Here is an 18763-nt window from a genome sequence, read left to right on the forward strand (position 1 = left end):
AAAAGGCTCCTTCTTCTAGTGTTAAGAATGGCACCGGCATCTTTTCTCATGTGGAACCACCACTTGTTTATGGTGGACCGGTTCCTTCCACTCATTTGAATCATGTCGGTCCTCCCCCTAAGATTGTGAAAAATGAGGACTTTGATTCTTGGGTTTACCGCTTTAAACGTCATCTAAATCATGTGAACACTAAACTTTGGAGAATCATTGAAGAAGGTTTCTATCCGCATGATCCAAGCAACTTCACTCCTCGAGAAGCCGCGGATAATCAATTCAATGAAAATGCTCTCTTCATCATTCAAGATGCAATTCCACCCGAAGATCTACCTCATCTTCGACCCTTTGCCTTGGCCAAAGACGCATGGCTTTGTGTTGTCTCTCTCTACCGGGGAAGCGCAAGCATTCAACGCTCCAACTATGAAGTGGTGCAAGATGAGGCCGATGAGTTTGCAATGAAAGAAGATGAAGAACCTCGTGAGCTTTATCGGAGAGTCACCAAACTCGCGGTCTCACTCCGAGATCACGGGAGCAAGGACACAGATGACAATTGGATTAAGTGCAAATTCCTCAAGGCGATGATTCCCTACCACAAGGCCATGTCCTCTGTCATTCGTCAAAGGCCGAACTTCCACACTTTGACCTCAAGCGAAGTGTTGGATGAGTTTGTTGCCATGAACATTTTGGACAAGACCGCCGACAATGCGGTGCTTCGTTCTCAAAGGGCAAAGAAGCCCAACCTTGCATTGAAGGCCAAGCTCTGCGTTGAAGAAGAAGAAGAGGAGGAAGAAGAGGAGAGCAACCCCGAAGATACAAAGTATGCATATCATGAACACATGGCACTCGCTTCAAGGCAATTTTGGAGCAAGAAAAACTCAAGGCCAAACTTTAACAAAAACAACTCAAGTTGCACGAAGAGCAAGCAACGTGTAAGGACTTGCTACAATTGTGGCAATGTGAGTCATTTTGTTGTGGAGTGACCGTATGAGAAGAGGGAAGACAATGGTGGCAAGCTCATCCGAAAGGACAAAGCCAAGTCGTTCCCCAACAAGAGCAACTTCATCAAGACTCCTCCCAAGGCATTGGTGGTACAAGAAGAGTACAATAAGGATGATGACGATGATGAAGATGGTGAGTCGGTTGCCATGGCCTCAGTTGCCATTGCGAAGACTCCATGGGTGTCTCTCTTCGACTCACCCGATGAGAGCATCACCGCCAAGTGCCTCATGGCTAAAGCCACCAACAAGGTAACCCCCAACATCAAAACTACCATCATTAATCATCCTTCTTCGACGGATAGCATTGATGAACATGAGGGAGCTAATGTGGAGGCGAATGAGTTTGAGGCCTTTATGGGTAAACTTAAGGGTAAATCCAAGAAGCACTTTGTGGCTCTCTTGGAACAACTTGGTGAAGCCAATGACATGATCGAGGCTCATGAAGATACCATCACTAAGATGGAAGGGAATAGTCGTGACTATGCCGATGAGATTTCGGATCTTTCCAATGCTCTTGAGGAAGAGCGTGGTCTTCATTTGGCTCTTGAGGAGTCACACAACGTTGATCATGCTAAGTTAAAGAAAGATTATGATCATGCTCTCATTGTTTCTCATGTGCTAAACTCCGAGAAGGCCGAACTTGAGGTTGATCTTGCTAGACTCAAAGAGGAGTTTGATCTACTTAACAAGGCTCACAAGGTCTTTAAGGGTGCTCATGCTAGCCTCAAAGAGTCTCATGATCAACTTCAAGTAAAGCTAACCAAGGAAAAAGCCACTTTTTCTCGTATGATGTTAATTGATAATGCAAATGCTACTAACCCGTGTTGTGAGCATGTGCATCTTGTTGAGGAGAACGCTAAGCTAAAGGTGCAACTTGAGAGAGGTCTTGCGACTTGCATACAAGGCAAGAAGAACCTCAACGACCTCTTGATCAATCAAAAGGGAGTTGTGGCCAAGGTAGGGGTTGGGTACGTGCCCAAGTCCAAGAACAAGAAGAAGAATGACAAGACCAAACGACCTCATCCTCTCATGCAAACCTTTGTGAAGGAGGGAGAGAGTGCTTCCAAGGAGAAGAAGAACAATGCGAAGGGTGGCGGTGTCAAAAAGGGCAATGCCACTTCTCCCATCAAAGCCGGCGACTTTAATCCATCTTATATGTTATGTCGTGCTAGTGATGGGCATGTCTATGCCAAATTCGTTGGTTCTCCTCATGAGTACATTGAATGGTCTATTTGGGTTCCAAAGACCCTTGTTACTAACATCAAAGGACCCATTACAAAATGGGTACCTAAAACCAAGCATTGATCTCTTGTAGGTGTTTGCTTTCGGTGGGGGATCATGGTTGCTCGATAGCGGAGCTACAAATCATATGACCGGAAGCAAGGACTTGGTGGTGGACGTGCACAAGATTCCATCTATGCCCACCAATGTCGAGTGGGGTGACGCCTCATCTTCTAAGGTATTGGGACTTGGCAAGGTAGTCATCTCTCATGATCTCACGATCGAGAAGGTCATGCTTGTTGAGTCCCTTGCATACAATTTACTTTCCGTTCGTCAACTTGCAATCATGGGCTTTGCCACTTTCTTTGATATCGATACCGTGGCCCTCTTGTGGAGCAAGACTCTTAAAGTAGCCTTTGTTGGGCATGTCGAGAATGGTCTATATGTGATTAACTTTTCGGAGCGACCCACTAAGACCGCGACATGCCTAATGGCTAAAGTTGATGTGCGGTGGCTTTGGCATCGCCGTCTAGCCCATGTCAATATGAGATCTTTGCAAAGTCTTCTCAAGGGGGACCATGTCCGTGGACTAACGAATGTTAGTTTTGCTAAAGATCGTGCTTGCAGTGCTTGTATCGAAGGAAAGCTACATGAGAAGGCTCACCCTCCCACGACTATCATTTACTCAAAGAGGCCTTTGGAGCTCCTTCACTTGGATCTCTTTGGGCCTCCATCCTTTGATAGTCTTGGGGGTAGGAAGTATTGCTTGGTGATTGTGGATGACTACTCAAGATACACTTGGGTGTATTTCTTCAAGAGGAAGAGCGAGACCCAACAAACCGTCATTGACTTTGCAAATGAAGCACAACGTCAACACAATGCAAAGATCTTGACAATAATAAGTGACAACGGCACCGAGTTCAAGAACTACACCTTGGATGAGTTTCTTAGTGATGAGGGGATCAAGCATCAATATTCCGCACCTTACACCCCTCAACAAAACGGTGTTGCGGAGAGGAAGAACCGGACGTTGATGGATGCGGCAAGGACCATGATGGCGGAGTTCAAGTCTCCATACAACTTTTGGGCCGAAGCCATCAACACCACATGTCATGCATCCAATCGGCTCTACCCTCGCAAGGGCTTGAACAAGACTCCATATGAGATACTCACCGGTAACAAGCCCAGCCTCAAGTACTTTCGGGTGTAAGTGTTTCATTCTCAAGAAAGGTGTTCGGTTGTCTAAATTTGAGGCTAGAGCTTATGAGGGCATATTTGTTGGTTATGCTACAAACTCTCATGCTTACCGTGTCCTCAATAAATCTACGAGACTTATTGAGGAGACGTGTAACATGGAGTTTGATGAGAATAACGGCTCCCAAGTGGAGCAAAGTGGCACTTGTGATGTAGGTGATGAAATTCCTCCTCAAGCCATAAGAAGAATGGGTGTTGGCTTTATCCTACCCATTGAGGAACCCCTTGTGGCCGAAGGAGAAGGACAATGCTCCACTCAAGTGGAGCCATCACCAACCCAAGGCCCACACGCTTCCGAAGAACAACATGAAGGCTCTCATCCTCAAGAACAAGACCAAGGGCAAGATCATGCTCAAGACGGTGTTGACACACCAAGTGATGCCCAAGGTCAAGTTCTCTCCTCCGAGCAAGTTCAAGAACAAGAACAAGCTCAAGACGACGCTCAAGATGATCAAGTGACCACTCCTCGTCTCACCCCCGAGGAGGAATTGGAGCGTCGTGCCGCCAAGGTTGCTTCCAAGCTCTCCACCAAGGATCATCTCATGACGAATGTGCTTGGAAGCTTAAGAAAGGAGGTAAGCACTCGTAGACAATTAGCAAGCTATTGTGAGCATCACGCGTTTGTCTCTTGTGTCGAACCCCACAAGGTCTATGAGGCGCTCGAAGATCCGGATTGGCTCAATGCCATGCATGAAGAAATCAACAACTTCGAGCGCAACAAAGTGTGGAGATTGGTGCCAAGACCGATGGGGAACCACAATGTCATTGGAACCAAGTGGATATTTAAGAACAAGCAAGATGCCCATGGGATTATCATTCGCAACAAGGCTCGTTTGGTAGCACAAGGCTACTCCCAAGTCGAGGGTATCGACTACGGTGAAACCTTTGCTCCCGTTGCTCGTCCTGAGTCCATTCGCATGTTGATTGCATATACTTCTCATCATAACTTTAAGTTACAACAAATGGATGTGAAGAGTGCTTTTCTTAATGTTCCTATTAATGAATTGGTTTCTGTCAAGCAACCCCCCGGGTTCGAGGATCCCTACTTTCCCGATCATGTGTATCAACTCGATAAGGCACTCTATGGCCTTAAACAAGCCCCACGTGCGTGGTATGACCACCTTACCGAGTTGTTACAAGACCGTGGTTTTGAAGTTGGGCTAATTGACCCCACTCTTTTCACTAAGAAGGTCAAAGGGGAGTTGTTTGTGTGCCAATTATATGTTGATGATATTATCTTTGGTTCCCCTAACAAAGCTTTCAATGAGGAATTTGCCACTCTCATGACCTCAAAGTTCGAGATGTCTTCCATGGGAGAGTTGAAGTTCTTTCTAGGGTTCGAAGTGAAGCAAAGAAGAGAAGGAACCTTCATCAACCAAGCCAAATACACTCAAGACATGCTCAAGAGATTCAAGCTAAGTGATGTCAAGACGGCTTCCACTCCAATGCCCACCAAGTGCCAACTTGACATAGATCCCAATGGCAAAGCGGCGGATCAAAAGTTATATTGTTCCATGATAGGCTCCTTGCTTTACCTTTGTGCATCTAGACCGGATATCATGTTGAGTGTGGGAATTTTTGCACGGTTTCAAGCCGCACCTAAGGAAAGTCACTATGTGGTGGTCAAACGAATCTTTTGATATTTGGCTCATACCCTAAACTTTGGCTTATGGTACCCAAGAGGAGCAAACTTCAAGCTTGTAGGGTATTCAGATTCCGATTGGGCGGGAGACAAAGTGGATAGGAAGTCCACTTCCGGAGGGTGCCGATTCCTTAGTTGCTCTTTGGTAAGTTGGTCTTACAAAAAGCAAAGTTGCGTGTCTCTCTCGTCCATCGAAGCGGAGTATGTGGCGGCGGTAGTTGTTGTGAACAACTCCTATGGATGAGGCAAACTTTAAAGGATTACGGTGTCATTTGTGACAAAGTACCTCTTTGGTGTGACAATGAAAGTGCCATCAAGATCTCTCTCAACCCGGTGCAACACTTCAAGACAAAGCATATTGAGATTCGGTATCACTTCATCCGGGATCACATTAGGCGAGGAGAGATCGAGCTCAACTATGTCAACACTCATGATAACCTTGCAGATATTTTCACGAATCCCTTGGATGAAGCAAGATTTCACGAGTTAAGGCATGAGCTAAATATCATTGATTCGAGAAATGTTGCTTGAACCCTTGCACACCCCACCATACTCAACTTGTTGTCTTGTTTAGATGTAGGCATGGACATAGGGGGAGTGTTGTTCTCTCAATGAACTCTCCTTCCCCCCTTTATGCATAAATTGACCGAGTCTTTCACATTAGCCATGTTTGATGGTACTTGTGCTTCAAAGACGAGTTTTGGTCATGGGCCCAAGGATAATTCTTCGCGGTGCCATACCAATTGACTCAAACATAGGTGGCTCCGGCCACCGCCCTCTCTTTGGAGAGGTGGTGTCTCGTGGTTGTTTCGTGTTGTCGTTTGCCTTTCTGCCTTCGTGTGTCGCGTGGTCTTGTGGTGTCGTGTTGCCTCGAAGTTTTTGTGCAAAGACCTCTTTTTCGTGTGCTTGAAACTTGCAACTTTTTGAGCCCACGGTACTACTGCGGCTTGCCGCGGTACTACCGCGTTGAGAGGGCACGGTACTACCACGCCGGAGAGCGGTACTACTGCTCAGGTGCGGTACTTCCGCCAAGCGGTACTACCGCGATGATGCACGGTACTACCGCGCCGTCGAGTGGGCGTGGGGGTTATGACTCGGGCAGGGGAGTTCCAACTCCCCATATCCATTCACTTGACTCTCTCCCCACGTCTCTCTCTCTCGCTCAAGAACGGCGCCGGAGGTCCTCGCCGGATCTCCATCTCCGGCCACTCTCCTCGGATTCCGACCGGTGGGATCGTTCCCCACCACTTCCTCTTGCCATGGAACAAGGTTTTTCCCCCAAATCCCTCTCTTTCTTGGTTGTTCTCTCGCTTCTAGGTTTTTGGGTAGATGCATGCTGTTCTTGAGATTTTAGGCCAAATCTGTGCAAGAGTAGGATGTAGGAGAGTCGTGTTGCGTAGGAATCATACTTGATATGTTGTCCTATGATAGATTTGTCCAACCGTAGTACCGCCGTGGTTTCGCGGGCTTTCTCAGATTTGAACCGGTAACACATTTGTACGTACTTCCTCTCAAAGGGAAGGAACTTCGGTAACACATCCTCGTCTCCACCGGCTCCACTCTTAGTTATCTCGTGCCTTTACTTGTGCAAGCTAATTTGTGTTATATCTCTTGCTTGCTTGTGTTCCTATCCTTGTTGCATCATATAGGTTGCTCACCTAGTTGCATATCTAGACAACCTACTTTGATGCAAAGTTTAAATTGTTAAAGAAAAGCTAAAAATTGTTAGTTGCCTATTCACCCCCCCCCCTCCTAGTCAACCATATCGATCCTTTCAAGGTGGATGTGCAAGTTACAAATCCGAGTCCAGTTAACGCTTCTGATCAGGATATGCCAGACATGGTAAATGTTGCAGAGCAAGCAGAAGTTATAACCACACCTTATCAGTGAGACCCTGGTACATGTTGTCAAATTTGGGAGCTCCAACGGACAAGCAAGATGACGCTCGACATTTTTGTATATCTAAGGGAGCATATCGACCGGAGTTGGAAGCAGGGGAATACCCATTTGATGAAAAGTCTAAACACCGCCGGTGATTTCAAAAAGATTGGTACACAAATTTCTGGTGGCTTGAGTATTCAACACACACTGATAGCGCATATTATTTGTCGTGCTTTCTCTTCTCAAAAAACCTGTTGGGAGATGTGGGTCTGACACATTATCGGTCAAGGGTTTTAGAAACTGGAAAAAGCTTAATGATGGAAAAGCGTGTGCTTTTCCAACTCATGTTGGGGGAGCAAAACACATATCATGTGGTGAATAAAAATATAGCCTCAAGTAAAGTTACCGATGGACGAAGACGAAAGAGGGGATGCCTTCCGGGGAATCCCCAAGCTTAAGCTTTTGGCTGACCTTGAGTTTTACCTTGGGGTGCCTTGGGCATCTCCAAGCTTAGGCTCTTGCCACTCCTTATTCCAAAATCCATCAAATCTTTACCCAAAAACTTGAAAACTTCACAACACAAAACTTAACAGAAAATCTCATGAACTCTGTTAGTATAAGAAAACAAACCACCACTTCAAGGTACTGTAATAAACTCATTCTTTATTTATATTGATGTTAAACCTACTGTATTCCAACTTCTCTATGGTTCATACCCCCTGATACTAGCCATAGATTCATCAAAATAAGCAAACAACACACGAAAAACAAAATCTGTCAAAAACAGAACAGTCTGTAGTAATATATAGGTTTCGAATACTTCTGTAACTCCAAAAATCCTACCAAATTAACACGACCTAAATAATTTGTATATTGATCTACTACAATTGGAATCATTATTTTATCACTCTGTGGTTAAAAATGAAAATTATTATCGTGAGCGCAAACTTTCTGTTTTTTTCAGCAAGATCAAATAACTATCATCCAAGAAGATCCTAAAGGCTTTACTTGGTACAAACACTAAATAAAACATAAAAACACAATCATAACAGTAGATAGATGATTTATTTATTACTAAACAGGAACAAAAAAGTAAGGAACAAAAACAAAATTGGGTTGCCTCCCAACAAGCGCTATCGTTTAACGCCCCTAGCTTGGCATAAAAGTAAGAATAGATCTAGGTATTATCACCTTTGGTTTGCAATTCTTCAATAGAACACTTATAACCCTTGGGAGTTTCCTTCTTTTTATTAATGATCAAACTCCTAGGTAAGAAATCAAGAAATTCATTTGTAGCAAAAGGTTCCTTAATGATAGCGAAAAAGTTGAGGTGAACACTTATTGATTTGAGATCTGCATTTTCCTTACTAGAAGATTCACCTTTACTTTTAGGCACATAAAAATAGGGGTGTGACACATTGAGTATATAGGTATCCCCCCGAAGAGCCCTATTCTTGACCGATCAATCATTTTAGTCGCCCACAAAACATATCCGGCAACCAACCATGATTTATGGCAATTGACGCTTGCTCCCTATCAAAACCGCTGAGCTAAATTAGGTCCCTTAACCATTGAATTGGATAATTATTGGTGTTTCAATTTTTGACTCATACAAGTGTAAGGATTTCAATAAAAAAATTATGGTCCATATATTGGTTGATCATTTTTTACAAGTATTATGTTTTTAATCGTTCATGCACAAGAAAGTAGAAACAAAAGAATATTTTATAATAAAGTAGAAATAAAAGAATATTTTATGAACAGTTCACTATCTTTTAGTTGTAACATTAAAGTAGGTTTAAGTTGGTACTTACGTGACAAGAGAGTTAAGGGTGAAACAATGTGCCTAGGTTTAATTTGAAAATGAGAAAGTTGTTGTTAAGACGAATCTTGATAGCATCACTTGACTATATCAATCATGCATGTGTAAGTGTTCTCTCGTTGCAATGGACATGTACATACTTGAGTTAGAGATGTGCAATTTTCTTCCGTTGCAACGCATGGGCATATTTACTAGTCCTACTCTTAACGATGAAACATGATTTTAGTCAAGTCGATTATAATATGATGCATGGGTGAATCTGTTTCCTTGTAACCATAAGGTTACGGGTTTGAGTCATGAAAACAGCCTCTTGGCGAAATGCAGGGAAATGCTGCATACAAAAGGCTCAAAGTGGTCGTACCCTTGTCCAGACCCTGCACATGCAGGAGCTACGTGCACCAAGCTGCATTTTTAACTATAATATGACAGAAGAACACAATGGTAGAAAAAAGTAGGTATTTGTGACATGCAACAAGCTATGCGTGTTTTGCTATAGTTGCGTGCAAGTGACATGGTGCGGTGACTTTGTTTGTCAACCGTAAATGGTGCGTTCATGCTGAGTGTATTTTTGCGGTGCCACAAACACTAGTTTCCGTGTTGCATGCATGTTGTGGTTTTTTTCCCAACAATTTGTTGCGATCAATAGACTTGTTGCATAGACATAATTTTTTGTTGCATATGTTGTTTTTAAATGTTCTTCAATCGGGTGGGGGCAAGGGGCCGGTTATTTCGCCAACCACCTAACCAACAGAAAACGATATATCTCTACTACTCGTTTGTTTTTCCTCCCATACAAATACCCAAATCAAATCAACCTCCTTCCTCGATTTTTACTCCGCACGACCCCCTCCCTCCTTGATTTTTTGTTGATTGTTTGGTACTCTCAACCGACGTTGCACAAAATTAAAACCAACATAAATAGAGTAACTTGGAATAATCTAAACCAATCAATACTTTTCTGAAATCACGTGTCGCATTAACACAATCAAATCAAATCTTCCCAAATTCACAACTAGATCCAAACTTTCCTTTTCTTCCCATACAATCACCCAAATCAAATTAAATCTTACCAAAATCTCAACCAAATTAAAACTTTCCTTGCATTCCCTACCCATGCTAAAATCAAATTAAATCTTATCAAAAATCTAGAATATGTGTTAGATACAGGGTCTGCCTAGGGCACATCTAGTTATCGCACATCTAAGTGACTTAATCAAAGCATAAAAGAAAGACAAAATATCCATACGAATCTCCGCGTAGGATTATGTATGGCGCCCGTTGAAACACACGGGGAATTAGCTAGTAGCAGTAAGAAATAAGAAAAGAAACTCCCCGCAAAAAAAAAGGAGAGATAAGAAAAACCAAAATGCAAATGCATGTAGGAGTAGATACCTATTTTGTTTTGTTTTGCGGGAATGCATCTACGTACATGACTGGATTGTGACGTGCCCTTTACATCTTGCCGTTCAAGAACGAGATAGATTTGGGGTTCTAGATTCCTGCCAGGAACCCAAACCCACCACAACTCTTCTTCAAATCAAATCAAATCAAACAACCGACATATCCAACACGGTAGGCTCCCGCCTTTGAATTGAATTCGCCATCAGATAAGATTACCCTTCTGGAAGGCAATTCGTTGCACGCACGAACGTCCCCGTACATCTCCTCCGCCTATAAAAGGTCTCGTACATCTCCACCCTCCCACGAGTCCACGACATCGAAAACCCAAAACCCAGAGCTAGCTAGCCGATCGATCTACGCGCCATGGAGACGTCGCTCCTCATCGCCGGCGCCGTCCTCCTCCTCTCCCTCGTCGCCCTGCTCCGCAACGCCGCCGCCCGACGCCGCCTCCCGCCGGGCCCGCCGGCGTTGCCGCTGTTCGGCAACCTGCTCTGGCTGCGCAACTCGGCGTCCGATGTGGAGCCCCTCCTCCTGGGCCTCTTCAAGCAGTACGGCCCCATCGTGGCGCTCCGGATCGGGTCGCGGCTGTCCGTCTTCGTGGCCGACCGGCACCTCGCGCACAAGGCCCTCGTGGGCGCCGGCGTGGCGCTGGCCGACCGCCCGCGCGCCGCCACCAGCTCGCTCCTCGGCGTCACGGACAACATCATCACCCGCGCCAACTACGGGCCCGTGTGGCGCCTCCTGCGCCGCAACCTCGTCTCCGAGACGCTCCACCCCAGCCGCGTCAAGCTGTTCGCGCCGGCGCGCGCCTGGGTGCGCCGCGTGCTCATGGAGAAGCTGCGGGAGGAGGACACGCCCGACGTCATGGAGGCGTTCCAGTACACGATGTTCTGCCTGCTCGTGCTCATGTGCTTCGGCGAGCGCCTGGACGAGCCCGCGGTGCGCGCCATCGAGGAGGCCGAGCGCGCCTGGCTGCTCTACATCTCCAGGAAGCTCACCGTCTTCTTCTTCGTCCCGGCCGTCACCAAGCACCTCTTCCGCGACCGCCTCCGCGTCGCGCACGCCCTGCGGATGCGCCAGAGGGAGCTCTTCGTGCCGCTCATCCATGCGCGGCGGGAGTACAAGCGGCTGGTCGGCGAGGGCCGGGCGCCGGCCAAGGAGACCACGTTCGAGCACTCGTACGTGGACACGCTGCTCGACGTCACGCTCCCCGAGGAGGGCAACCGCCCGCTCACCGACGACGAGATCGTGGCGCTCTGCTCCGAGTTCCTCAACGCCGGCACCGACACCACCTCCACGGGGCTGCAGTGGATCATGGCGGAGCTGGTCAAGAACCCGGCCGTGCAGGACAGGCTCTACGAGGAGATCAAGGCCACCTGCGGGGAGGACGGCGCGGAGGAGGTCTCCGAGGAGAAGATGGACGCGGCCACCATGCCGTACCTCAAGGCGGTGGTCCTGGAGGGCCTGCGCAAGCACCCGCCGGGGCACTTCGTGCTGCCGCACAAGGCGGCGCAGGACATGGACGTGGGCGGGTACCTGATCCCCAAGGGCACGACGGTGAACTTCATGGTGGCGGAGATGGGCCGGGACGAGGGGACGTGGGACAAGGCCATGGAGTTCGCGCCGGAGCGGTTCCTGGAGGCCGGCGACAAGCTGGCGGCGGTGGACCTGTACGGCAGCAAGGGGATCAAGATGATGCCGTTCGGCGTGGGGCGGAGGATCTGCGCGGGGCTGAGCATCGCCATGCTGCACCTCGAGTACTTCGTGGCCAACATGGTCAAGGAGTTCGAGTGGAAGGAGGTGGCCGGCCACGAGGTGGACTTGGCCGAGAAGCGCGAGTTCACCACCGTCATGGCCAACCCGCTGCGCCCGCGCCTTGTGCCCAGGAACTGAAAAAACAGTAGTCTATATTTCCTTTTAGCTTAATTTGCACGAGTTGTTTTGCGTGTGTGATTAGATTATCATAATGAACATGTCTACTACCTAGTTTAAGATTTATTTCAGAGAGAAATGTTTAGAGCTAGCAAGGAACATTGTTGGAGTTTCAGTTTATAATGCAGTGTCTAGGTTTGCCAATTGTAATGTTTTTTGTTTCCTGATTCAGATTACAATGGTGACCTAAGTTACCCATGGGCAGCGGAGCATGATAATGATAATAATAATAACAAAAGCATTCATCAACACAAGATCTATGAATTAGGAAAAGATCCCATTCTGATCTCGGCAGGCTGGTTGGCCAGATTTGTATAACACTAGTTTTTAGGTTGTTTGTAATTTACCTCTGCATCATGACTTACTAACACAATTTTCACAGTAGGCAGATCACCTCCTGTTTTCTACTAAAAAATCATACATTTTTCCTCCTTCATCAAAAAGAAAATTTTCTGATGAATATTTCAGTCATCCAATCTAGAACACATGCATATTCTAGCATGAGTTCTGCTTTATATTGGATATGGCAGATAACTGCAACAAAAAAGGTATGCTCTACATCAACACATACCGTGATAACCAATACTATCAAATCAACATGTATGCCAGTGAGAGGTCCGTTTTCTAGTTATGCAGAAGCATTTAATAAGACTCACAAGTTTCCCATCATCAGCATGCAAATATCCAATCAAGCATATCCCAGATTTGATGAATACACAGCGGAACATGTCAGAACAAAACACTTTGGGCAATAACATTTTTGCAAAGAACATAAGCATCATCTCTCTCTCTCGCAGCTCACAAGTAGTGTTGGATTTTCGAGAAAAGCTAATCTCCCATGCACTCGGAGGTACCGTGCATGCATGCGCCGTTGGTTTGCTTGGAGATTGATGCCATGCATTTATACCGCTGGCAGTTAGTTAGTTATTTCTCTCATCACATGCAAATACACTGTTTCACCTATGTTCCATCATCCCATGTTTTTCATTTTATTTCCAAGTTCAAATCTAATTTGTCTTATGAACCAAAAGTACAATTTATGATCCGTTTTCGTATTTGTGTTTTTGGCGACGAGACCTTTGAAATGAGACCACTTTTGAATAAATTTCAATAAATTTTAAAATTCAAATTCTGAAACATAGTGAAACACTATAAGAGTACACATAACTATGCCATGTTTTGTTAAACACTAGATAAGGTCAAAGTTTTGTTGCAATAAAATATATTAATATTTACAAACTCTTAGATTACTAAGAATCAGTTTGATACACATTGGCACACAATGTATCATTATGAAATGCAACGGAACATGGGGAGCCATAGTGAAACAATAAGATAATAATTTTGTGAAATACATTATTAAATTTTTCACATGGAATTAATAAATATGTATGGAACAAGTTCGAAGCATGGTGATTTAGTTGTCAAAAATTAATTTCTAAAAATATATTCAATATTGGTCTTGTTTTAAAGACTTTGTAAAAAACATAATTGTGCAAACAGAATGTAAAACAAACTTTTGTTTCAACATGCATTAGGCATCTATTTATTTGAATAAAACCTTGTCAGTACAGATTAACATGTGAATGTATGTTAGGTGGGAGAAAATAGAGGCCCCACACAGCAATAAAAAATGTGATGGATGCATGCACGGGAGGTCCCGTGCATGGTAGAAAATCCACTCTCTTGGATTTTCTGATAGGTGTGCAACTACAATTCTCCGAAATACGTAAGAACATATGTCCTTTCAAAAAGAATTGCATCAGCCGAAAGAACAAGCCCAGAATGGTCCACAGAATTTCCCTAAAATAAGAGGGTGCTGAGGGGATCACCGACTTTCGGCCTATTAGCCTCATCCACTCCATTGCGAAGATTGTTGCCAAAATTTTAGCAATTCGGCTAGCGCCTCACATGAACAAGCTTGTCTCCAACGCGCAAAGTGCTTTCATCAAGACTAGGAGTATCCATGACAATTTCATGTATGTGAACAACCTCGCGCGTCGCCTCCACAAGAGCAAAACTCCTTCCCTCCTCTTCAAGCTTGATATAAGAAAGGCTTTCGACTCCGTGAGATGGGAGTATATCATTGACATCCTCCAGCAGAGGGGGTTCCCGAGCACCTTTCGGAATTGGATCACCGCCCTCCTATGCACCTCCTCCTCACGGGTTCTCCTCAACGGCATCCCCGGCAACCCCATTACCCACGGAAGCGGCTTCCGACAGGGGGATCCTCTCTCACCCCTGCTATTTGTCATTGCCATTGACCCCCTTCAAAAGATCCTCGAGTTGGCAACTAGGAAGAAGCTGCTTCACAAAATCCGTGGCCGTGGGCCCATCATGAGAACATCCCTCTACGCCGATGACGCGGCCGTCTTCGTTGCACCCATCAAGAAGGATATTAACAACCTCTCTGTGTTGCTCGATGCGTTTTGTGATGTCACGGGACTATGCACTAACTTCCAGAAGAGCTCTGTGGTCCCGATTCGGTGCAGACACCTACAACTCGACAACATCCTCCAGAATTTCCCAGCTGCCCGTGCTTCCTTCCCGATAAAATATCTGGGGCTACCTCTCTCGGTTTGGCGACTAAAAGTTCGGGATTTCCAATTCCTCGTGGACAAGGCCGCTTCCAAACTTGTTCCATGGGACGAGCAAAATATCACTACCATTGGTCGGGCTGCCCTTGTCAAGTCTGTGCTATCCTCACAAGCCATCTACTTCATCACCCCACTGGTCGTTCCACCAAGCATCCTCCACAATGTCAACAAGCTTGAGAGAGCTTTCCTTTGGGCGGGAACAGATAAGACTACCGGCACGAAGTGCAAAGTTAATTGGGAATCCGTATGTCGGCCAGTCGAATATGGAGGTCTTGGGGTGCTAAACACGGAGAAATTTGCAAGGGCTCTTCGTTTGCGTTGGCTTTGGTTCGAGTGGAAGGAGCCTACCAAGCTATGGGTTGGGACCGGCAACCCGTGCGACGAGATGGACAAAAATCTCTTCTATGCTTCAACGACCATAACTGTTGGCAACGGTGTGCGCACACCCTTCTGGGACTCCCCTTGGGTGCGGGACCAAAAGCCAAGAGACATCGCACCACTTATCTACGACGCTTCCTCTCGGAAGACTTGGAAACTTCGGGAAGCCCTCCAGGATGATGCTTGGGTTCGCAAGATCAAGGTCACTTCCAACTTCACTTTCGAACATCTTCGACAATTTATTGAGCTTTGGACCACCATCCGCGATTTCCATCTTGAGGCGCACGCCGAAGACGACATCGTGTGGAAACACACAGAGAGCGAGATATACACTGCCAAATCCGCCTACTTGGCCCAATTTTTCGGCACCATCCGCTCCTCCATGGAGCTTACAGTGTGGAAGGCCTGGGCCCCGCCCAAGGTCAAATTTTTCGCATGGTTGGCCATGCAAAATAGGGTTTGGACTGCCGACCGTTTGACCAACCGGGGGTGGCCCAATTGCGGGCTTTGTCCTCTTTGCAAGCGTGTGCAAGAATCCATCGACCACCTCCTCTTCAGATGCCGATACACTACTAGACTTTGGGAAATGCTAAAAGATTGGCTCCAGCTCGAAAGCATCAACACTTCCGCTTGGCACCTGGCACGGTCAACCGAAGAGTGGTGGATCGGGCTCTCCGACTCTACCATACCAAATAGGAAGGCCATGGCCACCCTTTCCATGCTCACCTCTTGGACAATCTGGAATGAAAGAAATGCCCGGATCTTCCAACTCAAGAGTGCCCCGCCGACGATTCTACTAGCTAACATCAAGATTGAGGCTCATACTTGGGTCACCGCGGGTGCAAAGAATTTGGGATCCATCATGCCACGAGAGTAGGCCTTTTGTAGTGGTGTTGTAGCACGATGTGTGTTGTAACACAAAATTCAAACTCTCTTTTCCCTCTTAATTAATGAATGAGGCAAGTCTTTTGCCTCCTTTCAAAAAAAAAAGAGCTCTTGTCTCACAGGTCCCACCTTCAACTCTGTTGTTGGTCAAATTTAAGGAACCTGCAAGACAAAGTAGTAAATAGAAATAGGTTTAGTGATGACATACTTGGGGAACGCTTCTGTTGAAGGATTACTGGATAGCATTGCAATTTTGGTGATAAGTCAATATACTGCATGGTCACTTGGTAAGAAATAGCAAGCACCTTGCTTCAGTTCAGTCATGATTTGTTGATAACATTTCAGCACATTATTAATGAAAGACAAATCCTTATCATGGTGAAGAAGCATGCATCTTTTAGCTTTCCCCTAATTTTATGTCTGGGATAAGTCAGACCGGGTAATATGTAGTAGTTCAGACAAGGCAATACTACTCTGTGTAGCAGTCCAGCACTGAAGACAAAACCAGCGATTATAAGAGCCAAAAAGATGTAGAAGCCAAATAGGTCAACATGGTACTGGTTCATTGACTGGTCGCAACATATTCAAGCATCATATGTGCAGCATGATTGGAGAGAAGGAAGTGTCCTGTCATGCAATCATCCACGATTTGTACATACAATCCTGACAAGTTCGATTTAAGGATAACAATGATGGAGTATAACTATTGAACAATTAAGATGACCAGTTCAACATACTGATTTGGAAACATGACTGGTACTTTCTTGTTTCTGCAAGTAACACATTTTACAGGCAGTGTAGGAGAAATGCAGAATCATGCCACAAGAAAGAACAAGATATGAAAAAAAAATCAAACGAAACAGGAAAGGTACCCAAACAAGAAAAGAGTTACTTGAGAGAGAGAGTACCGGAGATAAGTTAGTTGTCACGTTTCAGTTTGTCTAGCATTTGTCTATGCGAACCAGCATGTCTGCCAAAGTCTTCCTTTTGCAATCGGCCTTGTTGCTTGAAAGGGTTCCTTCAGTTAATAGATACAAGAACTTGAATAAAAATGACACGGAGCAACAAGAGCAATATATGTGCATCGTTACATCAAGGCTTCAATGGAAAACAACATATAGGCATTTAACAGGACAATTCCGTATCTATATGCTGACATTAATTAGATCGGCAAAATATATTTTAGTAACATCATAGACAATCTGATAACCAATGCAATCAATGAAATACATCAGATTCTCTAGCAATGCCAGATTCCACCTTTGATATCGTAAAAAGGTTTAAAAAAACAATGCTAACCATGGCCAATTTATAATTCAGAAAAGTATGAGCCTATGTGCAATTATTATACCCCAATGTGTAAGATATCATCACACCCTTCAGAAACTTCAATACAAATGCAACTGGTGTATGTTAACAAACAAAATCCTGTGAAATCTAACAAACTGATTATAGGACAGTAAAATTTGGATTGATGATTCAGTACCAAGTGTATGAATCTTATATTTACCTGCAGAAGGGATATGGCTTGTGGCAAGCCATGTTGGGAGCACGCACGGAACAAGAAGACTACAGTGGAGCAACTTCTGAAAGACGAATTCCTTGGCCAGGTAACCCCTCCAAATCTCCTCCCCCTTAGCCAGGTCCATGGCAATAACAGCGCTACCATGTTGGAGGTACACAAGGTTGGCATTGAATGGGTCTATGGCAGCAATTTGAACATAGCAAGGGTCGTGCCGATCTGTAATTTCAACTCCGCGATCCAGCGCCCAGCTGTAGGTCTCGTCATCCAGCGAAAAGGAAAGGATCACGCACCACTTGTCGTGCTTGTGTCCATGGGACACTTGGACGTAACGCAGCTTCCCGCCGCTGACCCCCATGCGCCGGTACCTGCTCAGCGTCGGGGAATCAGAAACAGGCAGCACGCTGGAGCGCGGCAGCTCGGCGAAGCGGCGCTCCGGCCGGTCGCTGAAGGGGTCGACGGAGCAGGCGCCCCAGGCCACGTCCAACCACCACAGCCGGTCGCCCAACGCCAGCACCTCATGGTTGATCATCATGCTCCGCCCAGGATCCATCTTCAACTCCCCGACCAGCGGCCGCTCGTCCCACTCCCCTGTCTCGGACAGAAACCGGCGCACGACCCTGCGGCACCCCCCTCCCCCGCGACTGCTTTTGCTGAGCTGAGCGACGGCGTACCTGTCAGGCGGGCCGTGTGAGCCTTGAGATTGGGTGAGCAGGCCGAAAGAGGTACTTCCCATTTTGGGGACATCCATGCCCGGGGCCGGGAGGCGGACCAGCTGCCCGCTGAGAGGGTTGCAGACGAAGAGCTCGCCCTCCGGTTCCACGCCGCCGCGGGCCGCGGCGAACTCGTGTGGCCACAAGGGGCGGTGGCGGGCGTCGATGAAGTCGAGGAGGAGGAGGCCGTCGCAGCTGGCGCCGCGGACGATGCCCACGAGGGAACCCATGTCGTCGCCGTGGGGGGCGACGAGGCGAGCGGGGACGGAGAGGTGGGAGACGCAGGGGGTGGTGTTGAGGTCGACGAGCGCGCGCGCGCTCTGCGACGGCGCCCCTGACGCGTCCAGCGCCGCCTGGCTGTTCACCATGGCCCAGGGAGGGCGTGGGACCGCCGTGCAGAGGTAGCGGCGGAGGGGGGCCGCGGCGGCGACGGCGGCGACGAGGCGCTGGAGCAGGAGCGGCATTTTGCTTCTGGAGGAGCCGGTGACGCTGTGTGTGGCAGGCTGGCGGTACGATCTAC

At 46.7% G+C, this 18763-nt stretch overlaps 2 protein-coding genes across 2 annotated transcripts; one reads left to right on the forward strand and one right to left on the reverse strand.

Moving 5' to 3' along the window:
* Nucleotides 1-10532: 10532 nt before the first annotated feature.
* Nucleotides 10533-12379, forward strand: LOC125536065 (cytochrome P450 89A2). Its single transcript, XM_048699191.2, has one exon. It carries the CDS (start codon nucleotides 10580-10582, stop codon nucleotides 12107-12109), a length of 1530 nt encoding a protein of 509 aa, XP_048555148.1. The 5' UTR covers nucleotides 10533-10579; the 3' UTR covers nucleotides 12110-12379.
* A 2957-nt stretch (nucleotides 12380-15336) lies between these two features.
* LOC125536071 (uncharacterized) lies at nucleotides 15337-18759 on the reverse strand. Its single transcript, XM_048699199.2, has 3 exons — nucleotides 17519-18759; nucleotides 16917-17026; nucleotides 15337-16170 (listed from the first exon to the last, which is right to left on the reverse strand). The coding sequence occupies exons 1-2, from the start codon at nucleotides 18705-18707 to the stop codon at nucleotides 16950-16952; spliced, it is 1266 nt and encodes a 421-aa protein (XP_048555156.2). The 5' UTR covers nucleotides 18708-18759; the 3' UTR covers nucleotides 15337-16170; nucleotides 16917-16949.
* Nucleotides 18760-18763: the final 4 nt, after the last annotated feature.

The sequence above is a fragment of the Triticum urartu genome, chromosome 1A (genome assembly GCF_056163025.1).
Source record: "Triticum urartu cultivar PI428250 chromosome 1A, HENAU_Tu73, whole genome shotgun sequence".
Lineage (NCBI taxonomy): Eukaryota > Viridiplantae > Streptophyta > Magnoliopsida > Poales > Poaceae > Triticum > Triticum urartu.